Here is a 14,397-nt window from a genome sequence, read left to right on the forward strand (position 1 = left end):
TTTGGTTAAAGCAAAGACAGCAGCTTCGCAAACAACTGGTGACTATCTCTCACACCAACTAATCCACTAAAGCCCTTTGTAACACCTCCGTACTTTAGAACTCACCAAAACTTAAATCTGAAGGCAGCCGATGAAAAATAAAAATATAATGCTATAAAGCTAATAGGGCCAGGAAAGACCAATCAAAGCAGCAGTCTGGCTGACAACATTCAGCACTACTAATAAGATATGTTCAGCCAGGGAGACTATCTTACTTACAGCATGCCTCTGCATCAAATAAAAAAAATTACTTCAAATATAAGGGTCAAATACATTTCATCCTAAAAAAAAACTTAAATCTTAGAGCTCCATTTAACAATATTTTTCATGTTAACGAGATGTTTGAAACCCCAAGGTGCAAATCACCATCATACACCTCCAACAAAGAAAGTAGCAACTGGTTACTGACACTTTGCTGATGGCAGTCATGTGATCACAGCAGAGGCAGTCTAGTGAGAGGGCACAGCCTAAATGCATCCAAAGTGTTTCCTTGACTCGGCCACAGTTAAGTGCACAGAAGGAGACATGGGCCGCCAAACCTGCAGCTTCTCAGATGAATCTGGGACGCAGCGCGCACGCACAGAGGAGAGGGGCATGGACACGGCTGCGCTATTCTGGAGACATGCGGATTTAAATCTGTTAAATTAAAACCAACTATTTCTTAACATTCCTTTTCATAAGAAATACGGTTTAGAAGCCATTCATGATGGAGTCGGAGGAGAGTAAGATATCCGTGTGGGTCTGCCGAGAGGAGAAGCTCGTCTTCGGCTTGTCAAAGCGTACAGCCTGCGCTGATGTTATCAAAGTGCTTCTGGAGGAGCAGAACTCACAGCACGGCCTCTCCACAGCTTCATGCTCACAGTCTTACTGTATCGTGGAGAAATGGAGAGGCTTCGAGAGGATTTTACCGAACAAAACCAAAATGTTGAGGCTTTGGGTCGCGTGGGGAGAGGAGCAGAGGAATGTGAAGTTTGTGTTGGTGAAAAGCGAGGCGTCTTTGGCGAACCACGGAGCCCGGAGCGCAGAGGCGCGTGTGGTGCTCAGCAAACACGGCCCGTGTGTTACCAAAGGGGCCGCACGGCCTGCGGTGGGTGGCATCCCACCTGAGAAACAGCGTCGGGTCGTCAGGAAAGCTTTCAGAAAGTTGGAGAAGATCAATAAAAAGAGGGCGCAGAGAGACGCGTCCTCCGCGGAAAAGATGGAAACTTTGGTCCATCTGGTGATTTCTCAGGATCATACAATACGACAGCAGGTCCAGAGGATTACAGAGCTGGACGCAGACATCGAGAGGTGCGAGGCAAACGTGCATTTTGACAGAATTAAGAAGCACGGGGTTAACTATGTGCAGGACACTTATTTGGTGGATGCTGCTGCGGCTTCCAGTCGAGAGGGAGACAACGTGTGTTCAGCTGAGACTCTTGCCAAGTTTGAAGAGTATGTCCGGCAGTGTGAGGAGGTGGTGAGACTACAAGAGGAGCTGTGGGAGCAGGAAGTCCTTATTGAGATTTTTACGGTGCACATGCAGGAGGAGCTGAACCGCCGCTGGATGCTGCGGAGGACGGAGGAGCTGCAGAGCAAAGACGCAGAGCGCGGCGAGGGCGCACCATCCCTCCCCAGCACCGAGGCAGACACAGCGTCGGAAAACCAGCTGCTTTTGGAAGAAGAGAGGATCAAAACACAGCTAGATGCGAGTTTATACATCGGCCTGCGCCTGAACACGGATTTAGAAGCTATTAGGAGCGATTTAGAGTTGACCCAGGAGATTTGCGGGGCGAGGGAGAAGGAGATGAGGGATTTGCTGGAGAAAGTGAACACTTTGGACATAGAGGAAGGGACAGTCAGTGAGGGGAGATGTAGCCACGGGACAGATGATAAGATGGGGATGACAGGCACTTTGGAAAGGAAAAGCGAGTGGATGGAGCAGGCCAGGGGTCTGTCCAAAGCTCACAGTGTGAACGACGACGACTCAGACACTGGCTTAAGTTCTCTGCACAGTCAGGACTCAGACAGCCACCCTGTGTGGGAGTCACTGGTTTAGGATTTTAACAGGAAGGGCTTATCTTACTGTTTATTATTTTTCAACTACAGTCTCAGGGATCCTATTTTCTCTCAAGTAAACATGTATGATACACAGAATTTATCTGACTTTATGGTGCAGGCTTTTGTACATTGTTATGGCATCACAATTACCCATTCTTTTTTTTTTTTTATAAAATCTTTCCAAAACTGCTACTACTATAGTTAGTACTACTACTACTACTTATTTGTAGGGGTAATGAGTCTTAATGAGTTGTATTGACATCGAAATAAATGCTGTTTTTGATGCTTAAGTTTATTCGTTACTCTTTTCTCTTTGCAATGACCTAAAGCTGAAATTTAAAGCCCCTGAAAGCCCACACAGGTGTTATTAGTTACTCTGGCTGATTAGACCTCTGCTTTGGTTGAAGGTTGGCGGAGCTGTGATGAAAATGTGATGGCGAATAATGAGGTCAAAAATGTTTGACTACCAGAATGATAAAGGTGTACTTTGTCCCACCATAACAGGTGAAACAAAGCTAACAGGAGACTCTGGAAGATGTCAATCAATCACAGTAGACACACCCACACAGTCCTGAGAAGAGGTCTAATCAACTAGTTAACTAAAAACACCTGTGACGGTTTTCAGGGGCTTTAAAACCTTGCGAATGTTAAAAGTCAGGGCTGAGATGGCATGAGATGAAAGCATGAAATATGCCAGAATCCCTCTGTGGTAAAAGGAGATCACTTCCACAACCTCTGCCATGTTGATACACACCTCAGAGACCGCAGGGCGACACAGCCAAAACACAAAGTCAAAGGTCTTAGGGATTATTGTGCAGATTGTGGAAAACATCACAGCTTTCACTGTGACCCAGACACTGACTGATACAGAAAAAAAACCCTTTGCTATGAATCATAAAGCCATAATAATATCTGAAGTCAAAACACAAAGCTTAAATAGGTCTGCTCCACATCCTGAAAGACTCTCAAGCATAAATGACCTCCAACAGATAAGACTGTCTGATAGAATCACACTATGAAAGCTTTATTCCTCTGACAATTATGTGCCTTAATGCAGAATGATTGCTGTTGAATATATCAAGAGAAAATCATCTTACAGCTGAACCCAATTAGTCATTCAGAGTTTTGGGACCGCAGCACATGCCATCACATTTTATCTGCCAGCTGCTAAAAAAAAAAAAGACTTCACCCTTCATTTCCTAAGTTTGACACACTAGCAAGTGAGGGACAGCTGTGCTGGTGGGGTGAAAACAAAATCTTCAAATCCAGCTTAGCAATAGAGCGCTGCAGGAGTCCTAAAACCCAGAAGTGAGTTAGTATTTTTGTACTTACCCAGTCCTCTCGTCTCGAAGTCAATGTGATTTTTGCAGGAGTTTTTGGTTAGATGCCTTAAATAAGGTCTGATTTTAACATGTTCTTTTACAAGATAAAATACGTCAGTAAATACCACACTCGCATTTTGAAGCTAACAAGTGGCTCTCATATGTGTGAATATTGGAGGATCATTTGGGGTAAAGTCAGTGTTCCCAGTGTACCGTGTTATACAGTGGGATATGAAACTCATCAGGTGACATTCTTATTAAAAGCAAATGTGGCCCAATCTTGTTTTTTTTTGCTGTCATGTGAAACATCTGATTTTTTCAGAGTAGTGTGGACAGAAAAATCTGTCCTTTTTCTCCAGTCAGATCCGGGCCACTTTCATACGTGGTCTTAAATCTGATCACATGAAAAAGTAAATAATAATAATAATCGGCGAACGCAGCAGCCCGCATCGGCCGATGTCGATACACCAAAAAAATGCAAATATCGGCCGGCCGATGATCTGGTCCCTCACTACCCTAGTTTGCAAAAACTTGCAAATCGAGCCCTGCTTCCCGACCACCTTAACTAATCTTTACCATTCAAATTCAATGTCTTATCTTAAATATCTAACGTTTGAGGCTAATGCTTAATTATCTTGTGAGACTTTAGCAAATCTTGGGTTACTATCTAGACACAACCGCCACATGCCTGTCTAAAATGTGACACTTATGTCCTTGTAAACCTCTATGACCATCTAGGTAATACAAGTTCCTATTCAGATGATTAGCAAAACAAAACATTATATTAAACAGCTGTGTCAAAGGAGACAGATGCACACCGCACAATTTTAGCCGAGAACACGTCTCACTGACGTCCCAATATAATAAAAGTAATAAAGGTCATTGATAAATCAGATGCATTAATAGATTGAACCTTTCTTAGCAAAAATATTAACAAATTAAACTATGCTATTTGCTGCTACTGCTGAATTTCAGTGGCTCTGATGAGTCGGTGTGCATTGACTCGTTTCTGTCTTGTTTTACAGGCGAGGTCACATGGAGAGCTTGCTTTAAAATGATAAAGGGGAAAATGATGACAAGACAAGACTCACAGGGAAGAATCTGAAGGATATTAGTTTTGTACACATCTAAACCTCACGCTGACATATCATGGATTAGGCTTGCATCTAATGATTATTTTCATCATCGATGAATCTGCGGATTGGATAGTTGATTAGTCGTTTAATGTACAAAATATCAAAATTGTAAAATAAAGAACCAAAGATGTTCACTTCAAAATGATATAAAACATAAAAGGAGGAAATTATCACATTGAAAGAGCAAAACTATTGCTACTTGCTATTATTTCTTAAGCAAAAATGTAATTAATGTAAATGAATAGATTCATATAATCGTTAGTTCTATTATGGGTTATAGATCTGGGGCCACTGACACAGTTTAAGTTCCTCTCAATGAAATATGTCAATACAGATGTCATACACTAGACTTTTTTAATGCAAGTGTGGAAATGTTATGCATTATTTATGTCAGGTGAACTCTCCAAGGTGAACTGTAGCATCCTTCTTTTGACTTGCTCTTGTGTGTCCAGAACTCACAGACCAAACAGCCTGCTGTGTTAATTGGCTGGCAGCGCAGCAGATAGCCTATAGGAACCCAACAGTTCCACACAGCAGGAATAACACTACTACCTCAAAGGAGAGGCACATCTATTCACCCTGTCAGCAGTTTGTAACCACCTACTCTCAAAGGGACATTTTTCTAGCCTTTGACAGATAAAACAAAGGTCAATTTATCTCTATCACCTTTGACAAGCAATTAGACAGATTTTACTGCACACAGTTCCTGTTTTACTGGCCACTCGATGAAGATAGTAGAAGCACGAGTGTGATCACAGAAACTTAACATAGAGCTCAGTCTCCAACGTGCTTGAGATTCTGACAAACAAACACACAATCAATCAAATAGTGAGTAGGGGAAAGTTTAACCTTGTACTGGTATTTCAGAATAATGTTTAATCAACTTGAGACTGTACCTCGAGATTAAATGACAATGTATCCTCAGACCATTGCAGCTACATGCTACAACCTCATTCTGACATTAAATCTAAAGAGAAAAACAGTCTTAACCCGTAAACAGCTCTTTGTAGGGGTCAGACTATAATATTCTGTTTCCCCCAAAACGTCCTCACTGTCAAAGCGCAAATTGGTCCTCATAAAGATAGAACACATGCACACGCACAGACACACGCACAGACACAGACACAGACACAGACACCATCTTAAGTATCTTTGTCCTTTGAATTTAGGGCAGCATCATTGTCAAACCAGGGGACGTACTATAAGCCCTGTGAATGGCAGCCTTCCTGCCTCTTGACACGCAGCATTACCCTCCACTCCCATGTGGCTCTCTTTTCATTTGCCATTTTGTTAGAGGAACATAAATTAGCCTGACCTGAAAACCCTCATTTCACATGTGACAAGCATAAATTTTATACTACGTACAGTATTCTCAAGAGAAAACATGAGCACATTCCTTGTCTTTTCTTTCAGAGGTGAAGTTTGTGTGGAGTGTTTCCCACGTCGCTGAATGGGGGTTGCATAAGTGAAAAGTTTAGATTATATGGAGTGTCCCTAAAACTCTGGAGCCTCTTGAGAAGAAATTCAGGAATCTGAAGTGTCCTCTTCTCTAAAGCTTTCCGCTGGGCTGCCGTGATTAAAGAGACAAAAGGTTTTGAGCATAGGCAGTCATAATTTCTCTCTGGCATGCAGTCAGTTTCCTGCAGCCTGTATGATCGCCTCTTTGTCTCCAGAATTACACAAGTATATCCAAAATTCTGTATTTTCTTACAACTTCCTGGCATGTGCATAGACATGTACAACTCACATCCTTGTGCACACTAACAAAAACATGTCAGGCCCTAACAAAGAAAATGTCACAGTCTTTGTTCTAGGGTCACAACAGGGTTCAAAGGTCATTTTATCAGAGGTTAAAGTTACTGAAGCATTGCTGCCATCTGACTCTTTCGGCCAGATGGTCATGAAGGTGAACAGTAGGGAGGTAGGAGCTGGTGAAGAAAGCACACTTTAAGCAGCAGGTCTCCCTCTTCATGGACAGAGCAGAGGGGTTCTGAGGTCTCTGCACGGCCACTAAATCATTATGTCACCTTAGTTAACTCCATAGAGAGCTGTGAGACTCTTTCCATGCATCAACACTCTCTAAATGAAGACATGACATCCTGAACAATATCCTCTTCACTTTAACATGTCAGTAGGTGGTGTGTTTGCAAAAATGCTGATAATTCAATTAAAACCTAAGCAGGACAGAGTAATCTTAGCAGCAGGTCAAAATTAAAGAAAGCATTGTAAAGACCTAGGTTGCTGTTCGCCATAGATTCATCTGAATCTGTCTATGATGGCAATAGTAAAAATTGTGTTACGTAAAATGTACTGTACGGGCATCCTGGCAGTGATTAAGATGCATAATATATACCAGAGTTCAGCAGTTAGGTTCAATTGTGAGCTTTTTTTTAAAAACATTTTTCAATGAGGGGCCAACATAGTTTTAAAGATTTTGTTTTCTCAGAGTATTTTATCTTTAAAGTCCCAGGCGGTAACATTTGTTTGAACATATTCACTGAAGCCGACACTATGTTCCGGTAGAACAACATAATTCATCCGGTCTACGTGCACGTAAAGCCTGTTGTTTGTTTTGCAAAAATTGACAGTGCCTGTGTCATCCTCTCTACTCATCACAGTTCACAGTTCGTGCACACGCCACAGATCCCCCCCTCCCCGCAGGTTACAATATCACAGGCATGCGCCTCAAGCTATGCATATACGTTAAATGACATTAGCAGTTGCTATCTATGAGTAAGTTAGCCAGCCTACCTCCATGTAGCATGTACTCCATGCCGTTTATTGATGAGAGAAGACACGGGTGCGTTCAAAGGAATCTGGTGCACATGCATTGACGAGCACTCGGAGAGTGCGGAGCAGCTCAGTGGTAGAGGGAGAAGGGCGTGAGAGTTGTAAACATTCGAAATTTGACTGAGTCAACTCAATCTGCCAGACTTACCGACCGCAGGCTTAACATTTTATTTCCTTTAAAGAATAACACATTAATTATACAACTTATTGTTTTAGGGTGACGTGTTTATTGGGATTTAAACAAGACTGTTATGTACATTGTTACATTTCTGAAAAAATTAGAAAAAGATTTGATTCAAGCTACAGCCGTGATTCAGGTCATATAATGGTTGAAGTATCACATTAGAAAATTTCAATAAAACTTCCTCAATTGCTCAAAACTGTTTTTATCCCCGCTTGAGGTGTTTTTCCCTTTGTCGGAAAAGAGTCGAAAATGGGATACGAAAAATGCTTTTGCTGAGTAAGCTCTGACCTAGTGAACATTTAACTCACAGTTAACTAATCAGCTGTTTCTGCTGTGGTATCTTCCTGGATATATCTGGAAGTGCACCAGGCTTTGAAGCCAATTTGACATAGTGGCCAAACAGTGCAATTATAACTTCCATATCCGGCACTTACAAGGCAAAAGAGATGTCTGTACATCCGTGTAAGCTCAGCCGGCGGAAGTCTCTAGTGTGCTTGCTCTACGGTAGTGCCGACCATCCATGTATTTTTAGACAAAGTATCTTTGGCTTCATGTGCCATTGAGCAACTTTCATAAGAATATACAGGGCCCCGCCTCCAAATCCACAATCCCATTCTCTTTATACATGCATGGGGTATAGTCCCATATCATGTCTTTTACTCTGCGCTGTATGAAACATAGCCAATACTTGCTGACATGAAAGAACAATTAAAATTCCTGAACTTATTCCTTAAGACCTCTTTTTATATTTCTATAGAGGAGTTAGATGGCCAGGGTGACTTGTTTCCTATTCACAACCTTTACTTCTACTTCTCTTTACTAATATCGTTAGTAATTCAGTAAATCCAGAACTGATTTGGATTTATAAGTCGAATGACTAATTGACTGACTAAAACAACCTCAGACACCCTACTGATGAAAGGAAGTTGTGAATAGGCTACAGTATAATGTCCATCCATCCATCCATCCATCTTCAACCGCTTGTCCCTATCGGGGTCGAGGGGGGGCTGGAGCACAGGGCACATAGAGACAAACAGAGACAGACAACCATCCACACTCACATCTACGGGCAATTAAGAGTCATCAATTAACCTAACACATGCATGTCTTTGGACTGTGGGAGGAAGCCGGAGAACCCGGAGAGAACCCACGCAGACACAGAGAGAACATACAAACTTAACACAGAAGGGCCCGAGCTAGGATTCGAACCACACCACTGTGCCGCCCCTACAGTATAATGTCCTGTGGAAAATGCAATAATAGACCTTTTCAAAGATGTAAAGATAATAATTCTTTCCTAGTTTATTTCCTGGTGCAGTGAATGTGAATGACACAGCTGGAAGTTAACTAAGACCAACTGGATTCTGTTGAAAAGGTCTATATCAAAGCTTACGTTGTGTTAAAAGCATTTCATTTGTCTGCTGGTTTTATGTCAACTTTCAACTTTTAAGACAACTTTAGATGTGTGAGGCATAAAAATGTTTCTGATATGTGGAAATATGTCTACACTATATCAAACACGTCAAATTAATTACATTGAAATGTATTATTTATCCTGTTAAAGCAAATTCCTTGCACGTCAAGAAAAACAAAAAACTTCTTTTAATGGCACAACCTGCCAGAGCTCTCTAATCCCAGGAATGTGTCACTCTGTGTTCCTGTTGTTCCTTTGTTCAGCCTCAGAGAGTGATCTGCCATGAAGTCACTAATGAAGGTATTGACTCCAGAGCCAGAACTTCAATACCAGTGCTGAGGTGTGAGCCACTCAGAGAGCATTTGGCCTGCTGCTAAAAGACTGGGGCCTCTAGTGTGCGCTCATTAGACCTCATTGTGCTAGTGGCAGGTGTGTTAATCCTGTAAGGCCGGGTGCTGACCCTGGGACCTCGCCTGTGGGATACTGTACAACCTCTTTCCGAGCGTCTCAAGGCCTGTCACCTCCTGTAGGAGCTGACGTAGCCCAAATCTGTCACCTATAGGCTCATTACCCTCCAATAACCTTCTTCAGAGGAGCTAAATCATAGCTCGTGGAGCAACAGACGGTGTAGGGCTATCTTATCCACTCTTTGTTTACAAAATCCCAAACTACATACATCCTAACTGATGTCATGTATCCTATATCCAACTGCAGTCTGAATAAGCCATTCATAAAGAATCAATTACTTGAATGTGACCGTAAAAAGGTTCTTTTGTCAGTTGATAAATTGTCACTTATCAGCACTGGAGTATATTATAAATTGATAATCCAAGCTGTCCAGTGGATTTTGTCTTCAAAAGACGTCTAGACATCTAGCTTACAGGTTTTTTTGTATTGTTCTGATGCTTTGTTGGAAACAAGAGATCGAGTTTTGAGAAAAGGTGACACTGATACTGTGTTCCCGTTTTCAAAAGGGCAAATCATAAGGCTGGGCAATAATTCAATATGAAAGTTTATCTTTCAAATGAATCATATTGTGATCAAATCATATATCGAGATATTGTGAGATAACTAATTACAAAATGACGTCTTAATTGATAACAAGTACATACAAACTCACATTTGTGCTTGGTATAGTTTTTTAATTTGTTGAGTATTTAATTCACACAGGAGTATACAATAATAGCCTATACCATGTGATTATTTCATTTGGACTATTTATTTATTGAATTATCAGAGAATGCTACTATTGTGATGTATAATATATGTGAGATATGAAATGACAGGATCAGGATAGAAGACTCTGACCATATTGTCCAGCTGCAGCAAAGTATGCTCAAAACTGTGTTGTGTTCACAAAACATTCCATACCATCAACAAAAATACTATATCTGTGTCTAAAATGTCACAAGAAAGTTCCCTCAAGGCAACAAATACAGAAAGCATAAGTAGAATGAGTATGTTTACTACTTTTCTGTCATTTCCATCAAGACACGCACTTTCCGCCACATCATTATAACACTATTCAGTATTTTGGACAAATTTAAATTGTGAGCTGATGGTGGTGCTAGATGAAAAGTCATCACCAAAGTCATCAAGATAACTACATGAATGTCTGTACGAAATTTCTCGGAAATCATCAGTTGCTGATACATTCACCTGGATCAAAGTGGTGGACTGACTATCCTTTTACAGTCATCGCCATTCAGCTATGTCTAATATAATGTAGCTTTAACAAAAATAACCTGGAGAGGCAGAGAAGTCTGGCTGGTGGGTATTCGGTTTTGTAGTTTGGCTTGGTTTAACTCCTTCCCTGGCTTCTTTTAGTGAAAACGTCGTCAGTTTTAATTAAAATGTATCAGGGTTAAGTGGAACGATACACCTCAATACATCTTACACGTCAGGTAGTCTGCAGCAAAAAGTGCCACACCTACAAGTGATGAAAAGAGAGCTGCAAGTATATTACAGTTATCTCCTCCAACAACATAGACATTCTGTTATTGTGCAAAACAGAGGTTATGGGTGTGCTTGGTGTATCAGTTACAGAAAAAACTCATGAAGACGTCTGGGTGTTTCTGAAATTCACTGAATTATCTTCCTCTCCATAAAAGTGAATGGATGCTGCTCTAGGCATAAATCACAAGATCTTTTCTCCAGAACAATTGCTGTAACCTCCCCTCCTTATCACCTAATGGAAAAGTTTGCTTTCACACACAATAGGAATGGATTGTGTTGCAGTACCTTTGTGGGTCACGCCATGAAACACACACATTGTGTATAGTGGAGACTGAAATAGGATCAAAAGAGCCAGGATGTGGCACCTCTTGAATAAATTCAATTCAATTCAATTTTATTTATGATGCCAAATCATAACAAAAGTTATCTCAGGACACTTTACAAACTAGGTAAAGACCACACTCTGTGACTTATTTATAATAAACATAGAGCCAACAATTCCCCCGTAGAGTACGGTGGCAACGAAAACCTTCCCTATTACAGGCAGGAACGTCGGACAGACCCAGTTCTGTGGAGGACGGACATCTGTCTTGACCGGTTGGGGAGGAAGAAAAGGAGAGAGAAAGAGAGAAAAGATGGACAGATGTAAAGAGAGAGACAAAGACAGACACAAAGACAGAGACACTTCCAGTAACTATAATAATATCTATAGTAATATGAATTAGAGTAAAGACATATTCTCTGATGTTTTCTGAACATCACAGAATACGTGATGTACCCACTCATTATTATCCACATTACTGATGGTCATTTATGAATAATCTCATTGTGTAAATGTTTTGTGTAAGCACCAATAGTCAGCCCTACTATAAATCGTCACAATATCAAGGTATTGTGATATTTGATTTTCTCCATATTGCCCAGCCCTAGTCCATGGCTAATACATTTTTACCAAACATTGACAGTTGCAGAACTCTGTCCCTGTCAGTAATGACACAAAAAGGATGAGGTTTCAATTATAAAAGTGTCTATTGTATAGGAAATGTTGAATGAGTGAAAAAGGTAATGACGCACAGCCCTGGCCTCAATTTACAGCAACACATTTGTCTCAACCAGATCATTTTCACAAAGCTTATTATACAAAAAAGTATGTAGAGGGCATTAGTGAATCACGGCTGAAAATTTCAGATTATACAAACAAGGTGGAGGCTTTGATTGAAGTCTAAACCATTTAAATCCTACATGCTCAAAAAAGGCCCAAAAGCCAAATACACATGTTGTTTTGTTGGTTTGTGGTTGTTAATATGCTGCACTAATGACGTAACACCCACATCAACTTGCTGCTTTATCATTGGCTGGTGAAGGAACTTACTTTCTGTCAGACATTTCTCAAACAAAATATAAACTAAATACTTGGCTGTTGACTGGAAGTGTAGTAAAACACACCTAAGCCATGCGCTCAATAAATGTCATTTCACATGTTTGGAAAGATGTGGAAAGATGCCTAGTTTGTGACACAAGCAGAAACCCTTAATCTTTATAGCTTACATTGTCAGATACTGATCTGACAGCAGATACAGGAGCCCTGATACTGTAGTCAAACAAAAATCATCACGGATAACATAAAATCCTTGGTATGCAACAATCTTTCTTTCTCAGAAAATTTGAGCCAACAAATGTCACAGAAACCAAAATCCATCCTAGTAAAACACTTAATTCAAATACACCACAAACATACGTATCCTGTACTCTTATCCTCACATTTAATTGATTGTTTGCTTTTCAAATCAACCTTTTTACTATATTCTGAACTGAGTGGTAAATTTAAACATCTTGCTTTATATTGCTGTTTTTTTATGCTTGTAAAGGTGCCTAAGGTACTAATATAACTCTCACTATATATACATTATATGTATATATAAAATTCAAGTTTTTTGTCATCAAATTATTTGTTTGGGCTTCATGCAAGATTCATGCCATTACAGGCATTATGGGCACTGTCTATTACGGTTGGGTGATATTGCCAAAATCTTCTATCCCAATATAGGTCATTCTTGATAATGATATATATCAAGATATCAGCATGTTTTCAAGATTCAAGATAGCATTTGATAGCATGTTTTGGTTACTCAATAAATAAACAGTCTAGGCACATTTTCTGAAAAGTTTTGAGTTAATGTGCTCATTATCTTTCAATTAAGACAATGCAATTGTGTATCACAAAATCTCAATATAATTATTTCACAATATTGATTCCATTAAAAGACAATAAGTTATCAGTGAATTATTGCCCTGCCTTACTGTCTATCACTAATCATAAACTCAAAGACCTCATTCAGTAAAGATTACAGGAAAGAGTAAAAGCTGATTATCTTCAGAAAAGGAACGTTTAAAGGTTGTCAATCAGTTCAGGCACTGTCAGATCTATTATTGCTCATCTTGTCTTGTCTTTGGCGTAACTCAGAGCACAGAACAGGGTTCATCTAGACGCTATAATAGATAATAAATTAAATTACATCTCTCACTAAAGATAAATCCCACTTGCTTTGTAGAGACACTGGAGAGTTCAGCTCCTAGCTGAAAACGCTTCCTTCTGAGCAGGTGAAAGCTCTCACGCAGATGGTAAAAAACAATTCTTCCTGGACTGAAGATTTTTTTCTGGAGCTGTTTGTATTTTTCTGTGTTCACTGCCTCAGCAAAGTTGTAGAAGAGGCAACAGTTATGCTGTGATTGGTGGAGCTTGGTCTTGGCCTGAATTACAGGCACTCTGATCTGCATTTAGAAACAACTGACAAAAGTCCACAGCAGAGTTCAATCATACTGAAACATTCTCCGTCTCTGAAAAGTAAAGCTTAAAACTATTTGAGAGCAGTAGGATTAAATCTAATACAATATACAGTATATTGCATGTCTCAGAGGCTGGATGCTTCTTGTCCCTTATTATTGGGTATAATGAACACACAGTATGTGAACTTTCTTAGCTTCTCCTCATAATCATGGAGGCCCACTCCTTTTGGGTGAATTGGCTGGGAAGATAGAGCTACTGGATGCTGATTAAAAACACATATGTACTGTTTAATACTTGTTTAACACAAATAACGGTTGTTGTATTGTATGAAGTTGATACCAAATGTAAATGATAAATTTGGTCATGGTCATTAAGTTATCTTTGTCCCAGCTTTGTAATTTAAAAAGGTAGCATGGTGATAGTAGCATGGTATTGTGGTATTCACAGTTTTGAAATTAAGAAGATTCATGTGGAACAGTTACATTTTACAGCTCTGCAGGATTCCTTTTAGTTTTTTTAGTTATTCTCATGACTCATTCAATACAACCTGACAAGTGTGATGAAGAACATCTAGAGATAATAACGCTGCCGCAACATTAAAATGTCAGCCCTCCTTGAGTTGTGCAAAGAAATAGGAACATTAACTATGGGAATTATTTCTTAAAGTTTGCTTCTGAAATGGTACAAACATACTCTTAAGGCAAGACTACTACTTATTTAACAATTTG

The 14,397-nt window shown here is 40.0% G+C and overlaps 1 protein-coding gene across 1 annotated transcript; it reads left to right on the forward strand.

Annotated features, from left to right (window-relative positions):
* Nucleotides 1-742: 742 nt before the first annotated feature.
* Nucleotides 743-2,077, forward strand: rassf10b (Ras association domain family member 10b; the record flags this gene model as incomplete). Its single annotated transcript, XM_083933729.1, has 1 exon — nucleotides 743-2,077. One exon carries the CDS (start codon nucleotides 743-745, stop codon nucleotides 2,075-2,077), a length of 1,335 nt encoding a protein of 444 aa, XP_083789855.1.
* Between the last annotated feature and the right edge of the window lie 12,320 nt (nucleotides 2,078-14,397).

The sequence above is a fragment of the Echiichthys vipera genome (assembly GCF_963691815.1).
Source record: "Echiichthys vipera genome assembly, chromosome: 1".
NCBI lineage: Eukaryota > Metazoa > Chordata > Actinopteri > Perciformes > Trachinidae > Echiichthys > Echiichthys vipera.